The sequence below is a fragment of the Amblyomma maculatum genome, chromosome 3, assembly GCF_055883805.1.
Source record: "Amblyomma maculatum isolate TAMU_Amacu chromosome 3, ASM5588380v1, whole genome shotgun sequence".
Taxonomy (NCBI): domain Eukaryota; kingdom Metazoa; phylum Arthropoda; class Arachnida; order Ixodida; family Ixodidae; genus Amblyomma; species Amblyomma maculatum.
This window is the reverse complement of record NC_139346.1, coordinates 159,931,556-159,952,112: the sequence shown is the minus strand read 5'-3', so window position 1 is coordinate 159,952,112 and position 20,557 is coordinate 159,931,556. Positions and strand designations below refer to the sequence as shown.

Sequence of the window (20,557 nt, the reverse complement as noted above, 5' to 3'; positions counted from 1 at the left end):
TTTCAATAGAGTGCTGCTCTTTCGCGTCGTAGTAAAAGCAAAATGCCGCGGAAAGTCACTGTTTTGGCCGCTCTGTTTGTAAGCGTGGCTCACTGTGCTCATGTTGTTGCAATCGTCTCAGCGCAAGGGCCGAACGCAACCACACCGCTCCCGCCATCCACTACGAAGGCCGCTACTACTTCTACTACCACCACCACCACCACTACTACTACGTCGACGTCAACCACAACCGAGGGACCGGTTGTCATCCCCATCCAGGGTAAGCCGAAAAGCACCGCTGCTGACGTTACAGCGATGTGCTTTGGAATAACTTGAACAAGGCGATTTTCAAAATCGGCTCATTTGCAAAGCATGCTCAGATGGCGTGTCGCGGTAATGAATGAATGAATGAATTGTGCTTTAAAATTGCGACCTCCGTCCAGATCACCTGAAAAGTCTTCTAGGGTCACCAAAACTATGCATGGCTGAGCGCGGTGTGATATGGTCAGTGACGGCTCCCAACTATAGTCGGATACAATTTAAATCTGCAGTAACCGTTACATACGATTCATCTGTGACAGAAAGTAATCCGCTGTTAGGGTTTTTCTCATTACCAAAATAAAAGCTCAAGAATTTCGATGCGTATGGCTTGTTTTGTTTAGTCAGTTATTAAAACTGACCCTGTTTACTGTTCAGAGAAGAGCAATACACACGCCGCGGACCACTGGCAGTATAGTTAGCAAGTGCTGTGTTTATAAGTTGCTTATTCCTGTCCCTGCGCTATGCATACCCACTTTCGCGTTTTTATGATGCTCCCTTCAGCAGGGTGACAAGAACAAAGAATCTGAGCACATCTCCGCTGTCTAGAAACGTTGAAATTTGAGGTCGGCGTATAAATATAAGCAGGCACCGTATATAGGAGTGAACGGTACCTGGCGAACTGACCTGATGCATCAGCCTCCTTGTCTCCTCAGCAATATAGCGTGATTCTCTGCGTATCAGCGTAATCCAAGTCATATACGACAGATATTTAAGCAAGGTCCTTATTGTCAATTCCTGATACCTTCTCTCCGCAAAGGCTCTGTGATTAGAGTGTCACCTGCTGAGCCTGAGGAGCCGAGTTTAATCCTGTGTCGCGGGAGCCACATTTCGGTGGAAGAAAACCGCAAAAAGGTGTCAGTGTGGTGGGCGATGTACAGCGCACGCTGAATACCTCTAGGTGGCTTAAATAATTTTGGGATGCCCACTACAACGGCGCTTCTCCTTTCTTTCACTCTCTCCGCGGTGGTGGTGGTGAAAACGTTTATTCAGTAACGAAAGAGATTAAAGCCCGTGGGCATCAATAAACTAGGCGTCGTCCTTATTCTGGGACGTCTTTGGTCGACGCCACTGCTCGAGCCCGTTGGGAGCTCATTGTTCCTCTAGTCCGGAGCTGCTGGACACGGTCGCCTCCAATTCCTTTTAAGTGGAGTGGTGAATTGGGTATAGTTTGCGATTTTGTTGGCAGGCCCAGACCATGTGATATCTACTGCAACATCACCATAGTTTTGGTACTGCCCATTGATTTTTGGATCGAAATGTTTTGCTATAGCTGTACAGAACCACGTTTGGAGGTGCAGTAGGAAGCGTTCTATTGTTTTGGACAGGCCTTTTGCCGGAAAGGAATAGATCCGGCGCTGCTCGCAGTAGTGAGCAATAGGGAGGTGCCCAGAGAATGAGTGCGCGAGTAACCGCATCTGCAGCTTCATTGTCTCGTAGACCCGATGACCTGGATTCGAGATTATTCGTTTTGGTGCACGATCCTTCTCTTTGGATCAAAGCCTCAGAATTTCGTTGGCTAGCAGAGTGATTCAAGTAGATTTCACAGGCCGTTCGAGAGTAAGTGATTGCATTTGGACTGTGGATCTGCAGCTGCCAAGGCGATGGCGACCTTCTTTGCTAGGTTTGGATCTGTGGCTCTTCGAATTCATCGATGTACAACTGCCGCCGTGTAATATGCCTTCGGCGATGGTCCGGCTATATCAACACAGTAAACCCCAGAAGGGAGGCAAGCTCTCTTTCTTGCGTTTTGGCATATGCCTGTGAGAGGCTACCCAACGTTTGTGGCGCCAAAGCTCTGGAATGCGCTGTGTCAGGTTCGCAATCATGTGTATACACAGGCGGTCAGTAGGCGACGCCCCTCGGAGGTATGCATAAGCCCTGTGTATTGATTTGTAAGGTGCACCTCCCCGAGTTCTTGAATAGAGCTAAGGACCCCCTAAGGCAGAGAGTTTCTGAAATGAAGTACTGATGGGCGGATCTAAGGTGTGTTTGGTTACTTTTCTGAGGATTGCACCTTGGAAAACCATGGTTGAAAAGTACCGTACTTGAAAAGTAAGCGATACTCAGAGGATACCATGCTTGGCTTCAGGCCGCATATGTCTGCACAAGACATCCTCCTTAAACTAAATCGAGACATCAACCAACCCATCCATTCTACGCACAATGACAACGCAAATCTTATCCTAGACCTTAAGGGTGCGTTCGATAATGTTAAACTTAAAATTCTGACCAACTTAGGTGACATTCATTGCGACAGGAAAACCTTTGCATACATCAGGGACTACCTCTCAGATAGGCAGGCGATCCTTCGCATAGACGATGAGGAACGTGGGCCATTTAGAATGAGTATGCGGGGGACTCCGCAAGGTGCGGTCCTCTCCCCGCTACTTTTCAACATAGCTATGATGAAGCTCCCGCTTCTTCTTTTTCTTCCGAGGATTTTTCTTTGGCTCATAACTGTTTGATTGATTTATAGGAAGGGAAAGGCACGGTAACTACCTCACTTGTTTTCTGTGGACACCTAAACCGCACCGTACGGGGAGGAAGGTGGGAAACTCGCTCGGCTGCATCGACGAAAAGATCCCACCGACTGCTATGATATGCCCTGTGGCAACAAACAACTTCATTAAAAAAAAAAACTGCGACGCTGCCAAAGCACTCTATTTTTCTCAATACCCATGCAGAATTTATTAGAAAAAAAAAGAGCCACAAGGGCGCAGCGCAGAGTTCGTGGCTCTAAAGCCCCGGCTCTTCGTTCTCTTCTGGCTCGTGACCCGCTCAGTTACCACGACAGCGGCGGTGAAGCACAGTCACCGAAGGGCGCATATAGAGTTGTGCTCTAAAATATTGGCTGCGATTTAACCCTTCTAAACCTTGTTAGGCGAAGCGAAAGCATCGTTCTGCTTGCTCCTGATGTCTAGGCTTCGACATGATTTTGCAGTGATTAAATTGCCGAAACTATGGAGTCGAGGGTGCCGTCAACTACATGTGATGCTGCATCCGTCGTCAAAGATTAAGTGGTCGCACACAATATTTTGTACCATGGTTTAGCTATATGCCACATGGTGACCTCTGGCTCGTTGAAGGTCAAGCGGCCTGCCAGGTTGACCTTGTTGATACATTGCATAGTGAAGTTTTCGCTTCAAAAGAGTTGGTTAAAGTTAAGTTAAATTGGTTCACAGGAAGGGAAAGGCGCAGTAACTGTCACACTTGCTCTGTGGACACCCGAACCGCGCCGTAAGGGAAGGGAGGAAGGTGGGAATGAAAGTGGAAAGAGAGAAAGAGGAGCCGTAGTGGAGGGCTACGGAGTAATTTCGACCACCTGGGGATCTTTAACGTGCGCTGACATCGCACAGCACACGACGCCTCTTCGTTTCGCCTCCATCGAAACGCAGCCGCCGTGGTCGGGTTCGAACCCGGGAACTCCGGCACAGTAGTCGGGCGTCTTACCACTGCACCACCCCGGCGGGGCAAAGAGTTGGTTGGTTGGTTGGTTTGTGGGGTTTAACGTCCCAAAGCAACTCAGGCTGAGACGCCGTAGTGGAGGACCCCGGAAATTTCGACCACCTGGGGTTCTTTAAAGAGTACAGGCAAGGGTGCGAGCACTCCAGAATCGACCAGTGATTGGTTAGCGACTCAGGCTATGAGGACGCCGTAGTGGAGGGCTCCGGATAACTTCGACGACGCATATCGAGGCACCCTTCTAAAGTACGATAAGGCGAAATCCATTATAGCGCGGTGAAACGTAGTCCTCTAGTACGGCAGCTCTATCTCCCTCTCTTCTTTCACTCCCATCTTGCTCCTTTCCTTTACGGCGCGTTGCATGTGTCCGCGGAGAATTGTGACAGATATTGTGCCTTTTCTTTCCTGTAAATCAACTTGAAACGCCGCTGATGCCTGCTGTACTAACGCCTCCAAGCAACACCACCTAGACTACTAGGCGGTGTTGCTCCAAGACATCATCTGTTGTAGGCCGTCATTCCACCCGCTACCGTTTCGGTGGTGGACGACGGCTGTTGCGATGCGCGTCATTCTCCCCCTTTTTTCTTCTCTCCGCACGAGGCAGCGGAGGTGGCTCAGCTACAGAGACAGTAGCAGACCAGTGAGTGGGGGAGGTTGTGAAGGGTGGTACCTGCGGGGCTGGGACCGGTAGGTGAACGCCGCGTGCGGCTGGGGCTAGCCTGCCATGGAATTTTTTTATCTGTTGTAGGCCTTCATTGCACCCGCCACCGCTTAGGTAGTGGACGACAGCTGTTGCAGCGCGCGTCTTTCTTTCCCTCTTTCTTTGCTTTCTCTCTTATGCCCGCACGAGGCAGCGGAGGTGGCTCAGCTACAGAGCCAGTAGCTGGCCCGTGCATTTTATTTTCCTTCTTTCAATCGCAACAATAAGACATCTGGGTCTGCTTCAGTTTGCTGTGTGGTGCTGCGTTCGAGGAAATGCCAAATGATAGGAGCCGCGCAGACGCCCGGCGGGGTCAGCTTCGTGTATACGTGGTTGGTTGGTTGGTTGCACAACTTTTATTTCCATCGGAAATGGGCGTTCTTTTCCCCGTCCCCGGCAAGACGGGGAGCCATGCGCCCGCGGATTAGAGCCTCGCAGGTAGCCCTTGGCTTGTTGCGGCCTCTCCCGCCAGATGGACGGTGCGGTGCTGGATCGCAGGGTATCTCAGGCTTCTCTACATGTTATTTTTAGTCCTATCTCTGGAGATTGTGGGCACTCCCTAATTATGTGGTCGAGGGTCCCTCTCGCCCCACAGTGTTTGCACAGATAATTGTCCCTAAAGTCTGCTAGCGCGTCAAAAGCCGCGGGTTCATGAAGGTATTAGTTTGTAGCCGCCTCCGCGCGACAGCTTCTATATTATTTAGGCTAACATCTGGCAGGGGTACCAGTCTACGCCCCAATTTTTAAAAGTCAATGATTTTACCGTAATTTTGCAGACGCTCGTCGTATGCCCAGTGTTCAGGGGGCTCGACAGCTACCCGGAAGTATAGAGCTCGGGCCGCCTCTAGAGAGAGCTGCCTCTTTACCAAGGACGGCAGCCTGAGCAGGTGTCCAAATTACACGCTGGTTGTCTGTAAAGGTGGGTTCAGACGAAAGGACCGGAGCGCGGATGGTCCGCGCGCGTCAGCAAGGATCCGGTGCCACGTTACCACGCGTCCGCACGTCGATCCGGCCGTCGAGCATTCACACGAAGCCAGCGGGCCATCCGCGTGTACCCTCCTCCCCATCGGTGATGGCGCGCTGCCGAAATCCTTTCTACCGAGAGTTTCAACATGGACGCCGAGCGAAACCGTCGTCTCGCTGCTCTGGCTGTCCTACGTGAAGTGTGCGAGGACGACGAGGTAGCGAAAAAGCGTTCATTTATTGCAAGCATCGTCAGTATTCTATATCGGTGGGCAGCTCTCAACGAGCGCTAAAAACGTGACTGTCTCTTCATCACTGAGCGCTTTTTTCGCTACTTCACCCATAATAAGCACTAGAAACCGAGTAAAGCTACAACTCTGGCACAACCACAAGCACAAACACAAAAAACGATGCACTGCAGCGACCACAGAGCGAACGACGCAGCGCATGCACAACAAACAATACACCGCTCGAACTGAATACGAGACGAAACGCGCGGGCGTAGCAACGCGGAGGTAGCAGCGATAAAACAAAAAGAGCAAAAAAAAATTCCGTCCGCGGCGGACGCTCGGTCCGCGCGGACTGAAAAAGGCGCTTGGCATATTCAGTCCGCTCCGCCCGGACAGCCACGTCGCTCTCTCGCCATCGCTCAGAGCAGTGACGTGGCGTCACGTGGGGCGAGGGTAGCGATGACGCGCACGGATCATCCGCGCTCCGGTCCTCCCATCTGAACCCACATTGATTGATTAAAACTTTAATTTCCACCGATTTAGGAGGCCCCCTACTCCCCGCTCCTGGCACGCAGGTCTGAGGAACGGGGGCTGGAACCTCCGCGACTAAGGACTGGCGAATATTCATTGGTTATTCGCGGCCTCAACCGCCAGGCGGACGGCTTTCTGCTGGTCAGCGGGGACGTCGCTTCGCAGCAGGGTTACCCAGGCTTCTCTACTTTTAATGTTGTCCCTAGCGCCCGGAGACTTAGGGCATTCCCAAATTATATGGTCGAGGGTCCCCCTCACTTCGCAGGCTTTACATTTATCGTTTTTTCTCTCCTCTATCTGGGTGTGAAACAACCAGACAGGATTCGGGAAATTTCCGACTTGTAATCGCCGCCAGGCTATGGCCTCTTTATTATTTAAGCTAGGATCCGGTGGCGGCAGCAGACGTCTTCCTAATCTATAATTTTCGATTATTTCTTTATAGGTTTACAAACGTTCGTCCATCGCCTGGCAGTCGGGCGGCTCCGCGTTTGCCCGGAAGTAGAGATCTCGGGCTAAATCATGAGCCGCCTCGTTGCCGGGGACGGACGTGTGTGCTGGGACCCAAATTAGGGTGATTTTGCGATCGATTTTAGTTGCAGCTTTTAGAATTCGGGCGGCTTCTTGTGAGACCCTGCCTTTTCCGATATTCCAGAGAGCAGTTTTACTGTCGCTAAAGATCAATCCAGCCTTCGTTCCGACGCAAGCGAGCGCTATTGCGACCTCTTCAGCCGTGTCTATGTTTCTGCTTCGGATGGTGGCGGAGACGACTGGTGCGCCGCTACTATCGACTACCGCGGCGACTGCCGCCCCTGATCGGCCGCTTGCAGCGTCTACGTAGGCAACTTCTTTTACTCTGAATTCTTTTGCACTTTTAACCAGTGCTTCTGCTCTCTTCTCCCGCCTCTCCTTGTGGTATTCTGGGTGCATGTTGCGGGGGAGAGGACGGACAATGAAGTTCTCGCGGCATTGTGGTGGTAGGGCAACCTTGTCGGCTGTGCCCCTATCTATTATTCGACCCACCCATTCTAAGATGGTTCGACCCGTGCTCGACCTACTTAATCTTTCATGTTGGGCGATTCTCACCGCTTCAGCAAGTTCCGTCCAGCTATTATGCACTCCCATTTCTATCAGGCGTTCCGTAGAAGAGGAGATGGGTAGACCCAGCGTCCTCTTGACGCAACGCCTGATGAGTGCGTCTATCTTATCTTTTTCATTGGTCCTGATGTTGAGGAACGGTGTGGCAAAGCATATTCGACTTATTATGTACGCCTGCATCAGTCTCAAGAGCCTTCTCTCTTTGAGGCCTCTGCCTTTGAATGCAATCCTCCTAAATATTCCTGTTACTTGCGTCGCGTAGGTAGTGAGTTCTTTTTATCGTTCCGTCGTTATACCCGTCCTCTTGAATAAAAAGTCCGAGGATTCTGATTTGCTGGACTCTTGGTACGGTTTTGCCGTCGACCTTAATTTCTACGTTAAAGTCGCCCTTGCACCTCATTGATTTTGGATTATATATGAAAAGTTCAGCATTTACGCGGACGACGTTAATCTCTTCGGTGGCGGACGACGGCCGTTACGACGCGCGTCTTACTCTCTTCCTTTTTTTCTTTCTTTCCGTTCTATTTTCTTCTGTTTGCACGGGGCAGCGGAGGTGGCTCAGCTACAGAGCTAGTTTGCAGGCCCGTGCAGTTTCTTCGCCTTCTTCGTACAGTCGCAACAACACCGCTTAAAGAAGGTGGCGCTTTCTAGATAGGCAAGGTCCGCGTTGTGCAGATAAACTAGGCAAACTCTGCAAGGCTTCAGTACGATTTCGGTTGGGGCTAGCTGGTGCATTATTCCTAAGGTAAACTGAAGCGCAAATGAAAGACGATCCACAAATAAAAGACAAACACAAGGACAGGCACTAAGCACCTGCACTGTCTTGCTCGGCATGTGGCATGGATCATATGGCTGAGCAATGCGTTGATGACAGAAGAAGAAAAAAAACGGGGAAGACACAAAAAGAGGGGCCCACTGAACTAGAAAGGAACTTGAATAAAATTTCGGTTGGGGCTAGTTGGTGCATTATTCGTAAGGTAAATTGAAGCGCAAACGAAAGACGATCCACAAAGAAGAGGCAAACACAAGGACAGGCGTTATCAAGGATAGCGCCTGTCCTTGTGTTTGCCTCTTCTTTGTGGATCGTCTTTCGTTTGCGCTTCAATTTACCGTAGGAATCTGCAAGGCCGTTAATGTTGCCTCAAAAAACAAAAAAAGTCATTTCCCAATGAAACATCAAATACCGTACGCGGCTCGCAAGACCAATATGGTCTACATAATTCCATGTGGGAATTGCTACATCGGCCAAACTGTTTGGCTAATGGAGCACAGGCAGGCTGCCGAGGCACTATCACGCTCGAGATACTTGGCGGCACATTGTTAACGTTGTGAGGATAATTGTGCTCCGATGTACAATCAGACACGGGTAATTTTTTCAAGTTCAGACCAGATGGAGCGTGAAATACTGGAAGCCTTTCTCATTTACATGGAACGACAGTCGTGCGTAAGCAAACCATTCTTATCGTTATCAACTAAGGAATTATAATTCTTGAACCCGAAGGTGCCGTTGCGCATGCGCTTTAGAGTGATCCTTTGTACCGGCGCGCACAGAAGTAAATAGAGCACGCTATTTCGGATGGAAAAACAGCGCAAAAAACGAACACCACAGCAAGGAAACACAAGACGAGCGCTGTCTTGTGTTTCCTTACTGTGGTGTTCGTCTTTTGCGCTGTTTTTCCTTCCAATATGTTCCACCAACTCGCCCGTTTGGCTATAGTGTTGAACTATTTCCTTGTAAAATTTCACGCGCTGCGTAATTTCATCTTGCAGTCGTGATACGTGCGAACCGGTCGTAGACGCCAGTGCTCTTTCACTTTAAAAATGTTGATTTCTTATCTCCAGGGCAGAAGGCGTGATTTTAATTTGAAGGGAAAAGCGTGCTCCGTTTACCTACGTCCGTACCTGTACATGGTTTGCCTCTATATTGAATGTGTCTGGAATAAAACGAAGTAGATGTCTAGCGTTCGTGGTGCCCGTCTCTTTTCCGTACTTGTCTTTAACGCTATAGTTGCCGAGTGCCTTGAATCTAAAGATCACCAGCTAGCCCAGTTGTCCACTTTAAATCGTCGTGTCTTCTGGTCGAGGCGGGGGACGGGGCGGAGGAACGGAAAGGTCTTGTTGGATTCGGCAGGCTGGTGACCAGCCATGCGATGCCTCCTAACTTTCCGGCGACAGCGCAAGAAGGCGCACGGGTGGTGGTACAAACTTTATTCGCGGGCGCCGAAGCTCCGGGACGCATATATTTGTGTTTGCTCGGTACGGTGGCTCCGCAAGGGACAAAACGACAGAAGAGACGAAGAAAGAGTGGATTAAAATTTGGAAGCATTGCTGCTTGCAATGACGAACAGAACTATGTAGCTTTCTCAGAAGCTGCGCAGTTTTCCTGGGTAGCTTTCATATGCAGTCGTATGGGTGAGCTGGGGTGGATTTAAGGTATTGTAAGTACAAAACAAGTCATATTTTGAAGATACGAACAAAACATTCTGTATTCAAGTATGTGTTCTCAAGTCGGTGATTGCGAGCTACTATGCTTGAACCAATGGTTCGGCGCAGCGTTATGAAATCACAGCGCTCGGCTGCAGTGAACTTTCCCTCAAAACTCATCCTTCGCTTGCTGACTTTAGAGACTTAGTTTGCCGCTGTCGCTTACCGCGGCCGTCTACTTCTACCGCACGCGCAGATTTGTAGCGGCGTGCGGAGTCCACCGGAATTTGACAAGAATGTGGCGCCATCTGTCGCCCTCGGGGTAATCTGCGCATGCGTACTGAGGCTCACGCGGTAGGGGTAGACGGTAGCGGTAAGCGGTAGCGCTAAACTCGCATTGAGCACCCAAGTGGACGAGCTGTAAACCTTCGTCTGTAAGCGTGTAATCTTTACGGGCATAGCTAAAAAACTATAGTGGTGCCCATTCTGAGTGTACTTCATTGTGAAGCGTATTTTAGGGCTAAAGCTTTTCTTGGCTCATAGGTGGTGCCGACAGAAATGTGTGTGTGTGTGTGTGTGTGTGTGTGTGTGTGTGTGTGTGTGTGTGTGTGTGTGTGTGTGTGTGTGTGTGTGTGTGTGCGTGCGTGCGTGCGTGCGTGCGTGCGTGCGTGCGTGCGTGCGTGCGTGCGTGCGTGCGTGCGTGCGTGCGTGCGTGCGTGCGTGCGTGCGTGCGTGCGTGCGTGCGTGCGTGCGTGCGTGCGTGCGTGCGTGCGTGCGTGTGTGTGTGTGTGTGTGTGTGTGTGTGTGTGTGTGTGTGTGTGTGTGTGTGTGTGTGTGTGTGTGTGTGTGTGTGTGTGTGTGTGTGTGTGTGTGTGTGTGTGTGTGTGTGTGTGTGTGTGTGTGTGTGTGTGTGTGTGTGTGTGTGTGTGTGTGTGTGTGTGTGTGTGTGTGTGTGTGTGTGTGTGTGTGTGTGTGTGTCGTTATACCCGTCCTCTTGAATAAAAAGTCCGAGGATTCTGATTTGCTGGACTCTTGGTACGGTTTTGCCGTCGACCTTAATTTCTACGTTAAAGTCGCCCTTGCACCTCATTGATTTTGGATTATATATGAAAAGTTCGGATTTTTTCGGAGAGCACGAAAGACCCCTTTCGGCCGCGTAGGACACAATGGTGTCCGCCGCCGCCTCTATGCTGCCATCGCTGCCGTTGTTCATCCAGAGATTAACGTCGTCCGCGTAAATGCTGAACTTCAGGTCTTTTATGACTTTAAGAGCGGCAGGAAGGCCTCTCATCACCACGTTAAAAAGGAAGGGGGAGAGCACCGAGCCTTGCGGAGTTCCTTTACTTCCCAGGTGGACAGTGGGGGATTCTAGGTCTTGAAACTTTAGTTTCAACGTTCTGTTTGTCAGGAAATCCATTACGTAATTATATGTCCTCTCGCCGACTCCTAATTCCTGTAGTCCCGCGAGAATTGCCTGGTGTTTTAAGTTGTCAAATGCTTTTGTTAGATCTAGTGCTAGAATTACCTTCGCGTCTCTGGATTTCGAGTCAATTATGTCATGTTGTAATCGGAGCATTACATCCTGTTTGCGCAGGCCCGGACGGAAACCGACCATCTCATGCGGCCACAGGTCGTTTTTCTCCATTAAATTAGTTAGCCTTGTTTGGATTACGCGTTCCATAAGCTTTCCAATGCATGAGGTTAGAGAAATAGGTCTGAGGTTTTCCAATTTCGGGGGCTTGCCAGGTTTTGGAATTAGCACAACGTTTGCAGTTTTCCACTGCTGGGGAAGACGACCGCTACTCCATACTTCTTGCATGTAGTTGGTGAGTGCCGTTATGGAAGCGTCGTCTAGGTTTCGTAGCATTTTATTTGTTATTCCATCGGGGCCGGGAGCTGATCGCGTCTTTAAGCTAAGGATTTCGGCTCTAACTTCCGCTTCTGAGATGGGCGTGTCGAGGGCCTCGTTCGGTGGGCCCGCGTATTGCCTAAGAGGGAGGGATGTTGTATCGCCGACATATGTGTCTACGAGTTTAGTTGTTGAACCCACATTGCAGCCTGGTGACGTCATGACTAGTCGTGACGGTACATCGTGCCCTGACCCGCCCACCGGCCTGCGTGCCGGGGGAGGGAGATGTTGTGGATGTAGGAAGAAGGGAAAAAAAATGCGCGGGCCTGCTACTGGCTCTGTAGCTGAGCCACCTCCGCTGCCTCGTGCAGACAGAAGAGAAAATAGAGAAGAAAGAAAAGGAAGAGGAAAGAAAGACGCGCCGCAACAGCCATCTTCCACCACCGAAGCGTTGGCGGGTGCAATGACGGCCTACAACAGATAAAAATTCGGTGACAGACTAGCCCCCGCCGCAAGCGGCGGTGACCTACCTACCCCAGCCCCATCAGGGGTTTACCAGGACTTCGCAAGATGAAGGGCTCCTTTTCGGTGGAAATAGTTTTCATTTATTGCCCCTTGTAACACATCAATGTTCACCGGCGTTCTATAATTTGTTTACGGGAAAGGAAAGGCGCAGTCTACCACTCGCAGAATCCCACTATCAGCCTCACGGTAGACAAGGGGAATTACGATGAGCGTTTCACGATCCGTGGCGTGTCGACGTTGGTTAAAGCGGATCCTAGGGATGAATGGTTCGACTCTCGGTGGAGTCAAGGTTTATTTACTTATTTTTAATGGTGCGCTCTCGAAAGTGTGACACCCTCTGCCAATGTGGGGGTGGTGGTGAAGTCTTTTATTGCGCCCAAAAAACAAGGGACCAGTCAAAGGACCGGTTGCACTGGCTTAGAGGATCTCTTGGCGGCGGGGATCTCTTGGGATGTCGCGGCCTCCACCGCGCGCTAGATAAGCCGGCGTTGGTCTGCTGGATCGGAAGTGCGCAGGAGACTCCCACGTCTCTGGGGTGTTTGAGTTGTCTGTGTTGTAGTGTGTACAAGTCCACGCCATGTGTATGAGCGCTGCCGGAGCTGAGCAGTGTTTGCACATGGGGCCATGCTCCTGCTGACAACGATGAGCCATATATCGGGGCTATGGCGTTTCATCTCAATGAAATAGAACAATCGTGGTCGCCCTGCTCAACTATGAAGAACGAGGAAAGGCTATAAACTATAGCCAATAGCCCCGCTATCGAGAAATGAACGCTGCCCAGAAGTGCAGAGATTGACGATCGTTTCCAAGCTGCCGGCCGTGGTTGCCCCGAACGTGTCGACCCCAAAGAAGGAATATAGAGGAGACATTGTAAGTGCTGTTAAACCAGCATGCCCCAACCAATGTGTGCCAATGTGTGCGTACCGGCTAGGCAAAGCGTCTAGAGGAAACTGAAGCACCGTAAGCGTGAGATAGGGTAGTTTTGAAAGCGACTGTTCAACGCGGCCGGTGGATATGGTAACCAATGACAGTGGTTTGAGGAGTTTTGATACCAGTCACGAGCTGTGCCTTGCCGGCACAACCAGTCACGTGGCTCGCGCGCGTCGCCTGGTCAGTCGGATCTCCGCACGCAGTCTGCATCACCAGGAGTCGAACAGTGGGCACCAATCAATAAAAACTGAAATTGAAACATTAGCTTATGATCTTTGGGTAAAGTTCTTTCCACCTCGTTTGTAGGTTCATGGCCCTACCTCTCGCAGTTGTGCCCAGGTGTCGTTTTATTTGAAGCCTACGCGTTACTTGAACCTTTACACAGAGTAGCGCATACTGCGCGTTGCGCGTGCATATCCGCAGCAAGTTTCGCCACTATGTTTAGGATCGAAGACGAGTATGCCGACGTACCACCAGCTGCCGTGCATGTCAATCGCTGTTGGTATTGGCGAGCTTTAGAAAAGGGTCAACCTGTTGCAGATAATATCCATTATGGAGATAGGAGAAAAGCAGGACATCAGTGCGCATGCACAAAATGCTGTGCTGAAATGGTGCGACTTTGTGAAGTTACTGTTCGGCTTCGCGCTCCAACCCTAGTCTAAAATTGCCTATTCATAGCGTCCTTAAATCGGATCGTTTGTGTGCAGCAAGCGACTGGGTCCGGAGCTCAGAAAGGGGATTGGTACGGTCTGCTTCGAAGAAATAGACGTCTGTAACGAACATTTTCAAAGAATAAATTCCACTTTTGTCTCATTTTGCATTTCTTTGTTGTAATGAGATAATTCACTTAATACGAATCTCGGATATAACGAACGCAATCCACGTGTCAGGTTTGCTACAAGTGGTCCAGACTGCATATTTATTCCTGCAAGTAGAAAAACAAATGCTTCCATTCTTTTCTTAAAGGAGCACAGACACACCATGAGCTTTTCATGACATATGTGATAGTCTGGGCTGACTACGTAAAAGTTAACAGTTAACATTGTCAGCGCATGTAAAAAAGGTGTGTATTGATATATGTTACAGCATTTTTGCAAACTACACAAAAATGAAAGAAGGCAAACACATTTTCATCTACCACATTTGGCATGAAATATGCTTAAGTAAGAAACACAATGTCGGTACTCTGTCACCCTGTCACTGACATCGATGTCAGTGCATGCTATAAAGATTCTCTGGTGGTCAAAGCTTATCTGAAGCCCTCCACTTACACTAAATCCGTTTCACTCTCCGCCTTCCGCGAAGAGTGAAAATTAAAGCTCATACACTGCACCTATGAAAAATAGTGTTTATATTCCAACATACAGTCTTAAGCAAAAGCAAGAAAGGTCAGTTCCGAATTGACCTGACTGACATTTACCTAGTCAGCCCTGGACACCTCGCCTCCATTGTAAGTGTGATAACATGAGATAGGCACCAAGCACAAAAGGTGCACAATTTTTCCCCACTTATCAGAATATACTTACATATACACTGTATCACTTGAATTAGTCCAGTTCATTTAGAGCTGTAGTGCCTACAATGGTTCACCCACATGTTTTTTTAGTACCACTACATGTATTAAACATCCAGACACAACTAGCCAAGAATATTCTTCCCTGTTGGCTGGATCACTGGGTGGTCATGGAGTTATTGGTGCTGATGGCACCAGCTGTTTATGCTATATGCATTCCTCCTCTGCTGCAGGCTGCTGGAAAAAGGGCAAGCTGTATCGAGTTGGTGAACCGATTCCGGGTACAACAGACTGCGAGACCTGCTACTGCTCCCCACGTGGACCCACCTGCCAACGCATAGAGTGCCCACCTGTGGCACTGGACTGTGACCCTGTCATCCCACGAGGACACTGCTGTCCCACAGAATACATATGCAGTAAGCCAAAGCCATTTTCTTGACTGTACCAAAGAAAGTGTAGGTGTTTTGAAGTGCTACACCGCTGTAAGCAATGGCTATGAGTGAAGGCTAAATCTCCCAGTAGCCCTCCTCCCTAATGTTCCCACTAAGCCTACAATACGCAGTGCCAGGTTTGAAGGCCCTAGTGCTCCAAGCACGCATATTGCTGTTCACTCCTCAACGTGCACGCTGCGCAGTTTACAATAGGCAGAAAAATGTTGGAAGGGCACAGAGTTTTACTTTGCCCCCCACTATCCACCACAGTCATCCAGAACACAGATGATGAATGGCAGCATTGGGATCCTGAGGGATCTCCTAAAGCTATCGCGTCACACTTAGAGGTGAAGCTTAAGTGTACCTGGGATAGGTACACATATGTGAAGCTTAAATGTACACTTTACCATATTTGGAGTAAGGTATAAGTGGGAGGTTCCTCCCTTCCCAGAATGAGCGGCCAATCTAACGTCCAACTTAATTGCGGTAGGCACCGCTGTGGCTGTCTAAATGTGTTGAATACACTAGAAAACTGGTGAATATAAAAAGACAGCAAAAAACGCAAAGGCTGCCATGCTTTTTAAGTTCACAGGTTCCTTATTTCTGCTAATGGCATGAGCTTACGAAACAACACAGACCGTCAATTTCATTCACATTTGTTACAGATAGCTCAACAAGATTACTAGTAGCTCAGCTCAGTTCAGCTTAAAAAAAAGTAGCTGCGAGAAGTGATTTTTATAGACATTTGGATAAAATATGCACCTGCCTTCACAACTTTTGTTTCTTGATTTCCAGACAAGACACAGTTGCATAGAGATGACTACAAGGCACTTGGTCTTGATAAAAGCCTCTACCACGCACAAGCTCTGCCAGATGACTATAAAGATAGTCAACCGTTGCCAAGGAAGTCGGACGACACTTCGGACTACAATGCAGTGCCTCAGCCTGCATACAAGCCTCCTACAATGCAAGAGACAGCTCCGCAGGATCGTACACTTACAGCAGACAAGAATGTTGTATTACACAAAGACACCACACGACCACCAACACACACAACAGCTGTAATACCAGTTACCCGGTTTGCACCAACACCCATTACAGAGGGAAAAGATGTGTTCCTTTCCGTAATTGATAATGAAAAGGAAAGTGCTCAAACAACAGAAGTAGTCGAATCTTCGTCATTGGGACCGACAACTGTAATGAGCACTAGCAATCCTAGATTTGAAACCAAGGCTGTTGAACACAGCACCACTACAGAAACACCAGAGCGGGCAAAAACTCCAGTTTACAGTCCGAGTTTATCACAAGCCAAACAAGAAGAAAATAAAACTGAGAGCAAGACAGAAGTGAATAAACCAGTACCACCATCACTAGCCCTACAAGAAGGAAAAACTGAAGCCCAGAAAAGTAATTCAACGAAAGAGCTGCAACGTGATTCTGCAAATGGGGATAGACCCGTGGAACCAAGCCCTTTCTTGCATACTGCAAACAAGGACATCTCTGTCATGCCACAAGAAGGACTGCACTTTTCAGACCTTATTGACCGCCTGTTCTTTACAGGCAATGATGAAAAAAAGGAAACCACAGGTGGCAGCCTCCAGACAGACCAGCTGAGACCAGTTTATGGACAAGCGCACATCTACAATGCAACTTCACTAGGAGGAGCATCTGTGATTGAATCTCGATATCCAGTGAAGGAGAATGACAAGCTGCAGCCTGTGTATGGAACCGTGCCAGCTTACCACAGGCCTACAGCAGAGTCCAGCATTGGCAAAGTGGATAGCCTAAGACCCCGTTATGGGGAACCGCCTTCCTTCCGGGAAGAGAGCTCTGAAGAACTCATTTCTCACATGCACACACAGGTCAGCACAACAGCAGAGGTTCATTATGAACCTGCTCTTTCATTAGATGCAGATACACCATCTGATAAGAAGTCCCCTACAATGACAGTAAACTCAACAGCGGAAAACTCCAAGACGCAAAGCGACTTGCCCCATCAGAACAACACTGCATCTGGAATTGAAAATCGTCCCCATATAAGCATTCCTCCAAAGGACCTGACACCCATTTATTACGATGTGCGCAAATACCCCACAACTACTCCAAGCCCAATATCAACCTTCACAACTGAAGGTGAAAGTGCATGGTTAAGTACCCTAACAACATCAGCAACAACAATGAGGTTGCACAACGCAACTTCTCAAGGCACCAAAGATGCAGTTGGCAATGTAACTGCAGCCAGCAACGCGACTAAAAAAACACAAGAACATACAAACTTAGAAACAACAACAGAACCAGATCATAACATTTGGGAGCTGATGTTTTTCAACCGATCAGCATCTACAGTGCAACCAAGCAAGAATGACAAAGCAACAGAGAACAACATATGGAAACAGATGTTCTTCAATCATTCCTCGCCTACTGTTGAGCCCTACAAAGACAACAAAACAGAAGACAGCAATGAAATACCGAAGAAAACTGTAGACCAGAAAAAGCCTGCTGAAGAAGTTGCTATCACAACAAGCGTAATCAAGGTGAGAGTTGGCAACACACTCAATGTCTCTGTGGACAACAGCAACCAGTCCAAGTACCGAAATGTAGAAGAAGATGGAATAATTGTTAGTGTCTATCCAGAACATCAGATGGATGGCGGAGTCACAGATCTTCAAGATATGCCTTTGCCGGGGCAGGCAGAAAGTCGAGCCATTTCATCTGGGGACTCTTTCAAGAGCATCCAACACTCTGGCGACAAGGCCAAGTCTCCCGCTGAGCTCACACAAGTAATTTCAGACATCATTAAAGCACACAAGAGTGAAGAACCCGAGGTTATCACTGCTCCTAATATTGATTTCTCCAAACCAAATGTGATGACTGTCAAGGTATCGCCTAGCAACAGCTTTAATGTGTTCTCTCTCATCCTAATGGACAAGAATGGCACGAATCAACACAGCACGACATCAACCACAGAGCCTCCAGTGGACAGCGCACCTTGGGCTCCAATGGGCTCTGCTGCTCCAGATTCTCTTGCCTCACAACACTCTGATGAGTATGCAGAGCACAACCGAACAGCGAGTACTATCCCAACATCTACAGAGAGCTTCGAGTCACAGGCTTCCCTCACTGTACAGACCCAGCAACTTCCTAGTCACGGAGCGAGTGAAACAGTTGGCCACCCAGAGAAGACGGCACTTCATTCCACTTTCAGAATTGTACCCTTCCTCGCAGAGGATGCCATATTCAAGCCAGCAACATCAACACAGCCCTCACTGCCGAACGACACAGGTGCCTACCCCAGGATAGTAAACACAGATCCCAGAGATGCACTCGAAGGTGAGTCCACCCACTAGTGTTCCAAAAGTGTGCATGCATGTTGTTTAAAACGTTTAAAGAAATTATGCCCCTTCTGGCAGACTAATTGTGACCACTCCAAAATGGCACAGTACCAACAACAATTGGAACCACTATATCCATTCACTAAGTGCACATTGCAAGAATTCATTTGGTCTTCCCATCATTTTTCGCGTGAGCATGTTCCAACTCGGTCTGGTCTACCAACACAACACATATATGTAATTTGGCCTAGAACTGGAAGAAACAACCAAACATGTTGAAGTTGAAGATCATTACTTTCAAATCTTCCTAGATGAATGCAATGTGCGTACTGTACAACAGTAATGCTGCACTTCAGAAACAGAACTGCAGCATACTTAAAATAAAGGTTGCCAGCAGATTGATGCCGATAGTATGCCACCTACAAATGTAGTTGTAGTGTAGTTGTAGTAAGTAGTGTCGAGAGCCCTTAGATCACCTCCACTGAGGTTCTGTAGATAAAGTTTGAGCTGAGGAGGGCCTATCACAACTGCCTTACCTTACCTTAATTACGTTAAATGACATATTTCATGACCTCAATATTTTGTGAACAGAGGTTGCAGCCCCGTTTGCACTTTCTTGTACCCATAGTTACAGAAGCTTTCGGATACTGCAAAGGAACGAGTTCGGATCAGTGCGGTATTATGCCCCAATTTTAAGTGACTTCTCCTGAAAGAGGGCACTTTGGGAATTAGTCATTTTAATGGTGATGCTTGCTGTGTTCTGCAATTTCAGATACAACCCAATTACCTGCTCTTCACAAATTCGATTTGTTCTCACAGCAAATACAGAATATGACATACAAATGCCAGCAAAAAGCTGCGACAGCTTTTATGCTCATCATGGGTTTTCAGAGATTTGAAGGAAGGGATAAGAGCTCCACACAGTTATTTTATTTCACGCAATTAACAGTTGACACTGTTCTGGATTATTCGCAGCACCAGCTTTCCGTGAGCTGCATGAGTTTCTTAAAAAACGTGAAAATTAGGTACTTGTGAAAATTGCCGATTACAGCATTTGTTCAACAAACCATTCTGTCACTAAATAGCGAAGTCCTGGATAGAATAGAAAGCATCTTTAAGCATTAATGAGGCCGATAGTTTAGTGCTTGAACAACTTGACACCAAATTAAGCAAATAAGGCTTAGTTTTGGGTTTATTTACGAGGTTTAATGTCCCAAAGTGACCCAGGCTCTCAGAGACGCTGCAATGGAGGGCTTGAGTAATTTCGACCAGCAGGTGTTCTTTAAAGTGCACTGACGTCGCACAGCACATGGGCACCTTGTGCTGGGCTATCACTGAAACGTGGCTGGCATCGAACCACTATCCACAGGATTGGCTACAGAGTGGTGTCCTAACCACTTAACCCTTGTGGTGGGGCTGCAAAGTGCAGCACAACTTCCAAATAAACTAACGGCGACCATTAGTAACGACACATTGCCTGACCTTGGTGTGGTGTCTCATTTTAACTTTTGCATTTTTTTTATCAGTGAGGGCCTACTCCATAACTCACTTGCTGCCAAATTTTTTTTTCTTCAATCTTTTTTTCTTCTAGACAACTGCTTTGTGGATGGCCACATGTTTGCCAATGGGGAATTGATAAAGAAGAAAAACCCCTGTGAGCTTTGCCGGTGCTATTATGGACGTGAGCTCTGCCAGCAAAAGAACTGCCCATTGCCCCCATCACCAGCGTGCATAAGTGAAGCAGTCCCTGGATTCTGCTGCCCGAAATACACCTGCCGTAAGTCTCACAGCATGCTACTGATGACAGTCCAAAGCGAGCAGACCCTTACTACAGGGTCTTGACTTGTCTAGATTTTCCGGAATCTATGAAAAACTTCTCTCGGCGGCGTGCACTATTTTCGCAGAAGAGAGTCGAAAAGCTGCTTTGACATAGTGCACCATCTGTCAACCAGCAAGGCAAGCACCATCCCGCCGAAAAAGAGCAGTTTTTCGTAGATTCCGGAAAATCTACACAAGTACCGATGATGAATCACTTATCGAATAATGTAGACCATATTTTGCTACTTTGTGAACATTATTTTAGCTTGAATAGTGCAGTAGATTTCGCATAGGATGTTTTTAAAACCCAGCCATCAAATATTCAAGACCCTGTACAACTGCGCAGCATTGACATGCAGCCATGCTTGCAGGATCATGTTGGAAGATAGTGGGAATGAGTGTTTGATGATCGCTAATTTAAGAGTCAATACATGCATTGAAAATATGTATTCCT

At 48.3% G+C, this 20,557-nt stretch overlaps 1 protein-coding gene across 1 annotated transcript in view; it reads left to right on the top strand.

The window, feature by feature from the left end:
• Window positions 1-20,557, top strand: part of LOC146196644 (uncharacterized) — an 87,379-nt gene that overhangs the window by 56,556 nt on the left and 10,266 nt on the right. Inside the window, exons 19-22 of the mRNA XM_084597049.1 lie at window positions 122-259; window positions 14,756-14,938; window positions 15,749-18,283; window positions 19,877-20,062. Coding sequence (XP_084453175.1) covers window positions 122-259; window positions 14,756-14,938; window positions 15,749-18,283; window positions 19,877-20,062 — 3,042 coding nt within the window. The remainder of the gene's footprint in view (window positions 1-121; window positions 260-14,755; window positions 14,939-15,748; window positions 18,284-19,876; window positions 20,063-20,557) is intronic.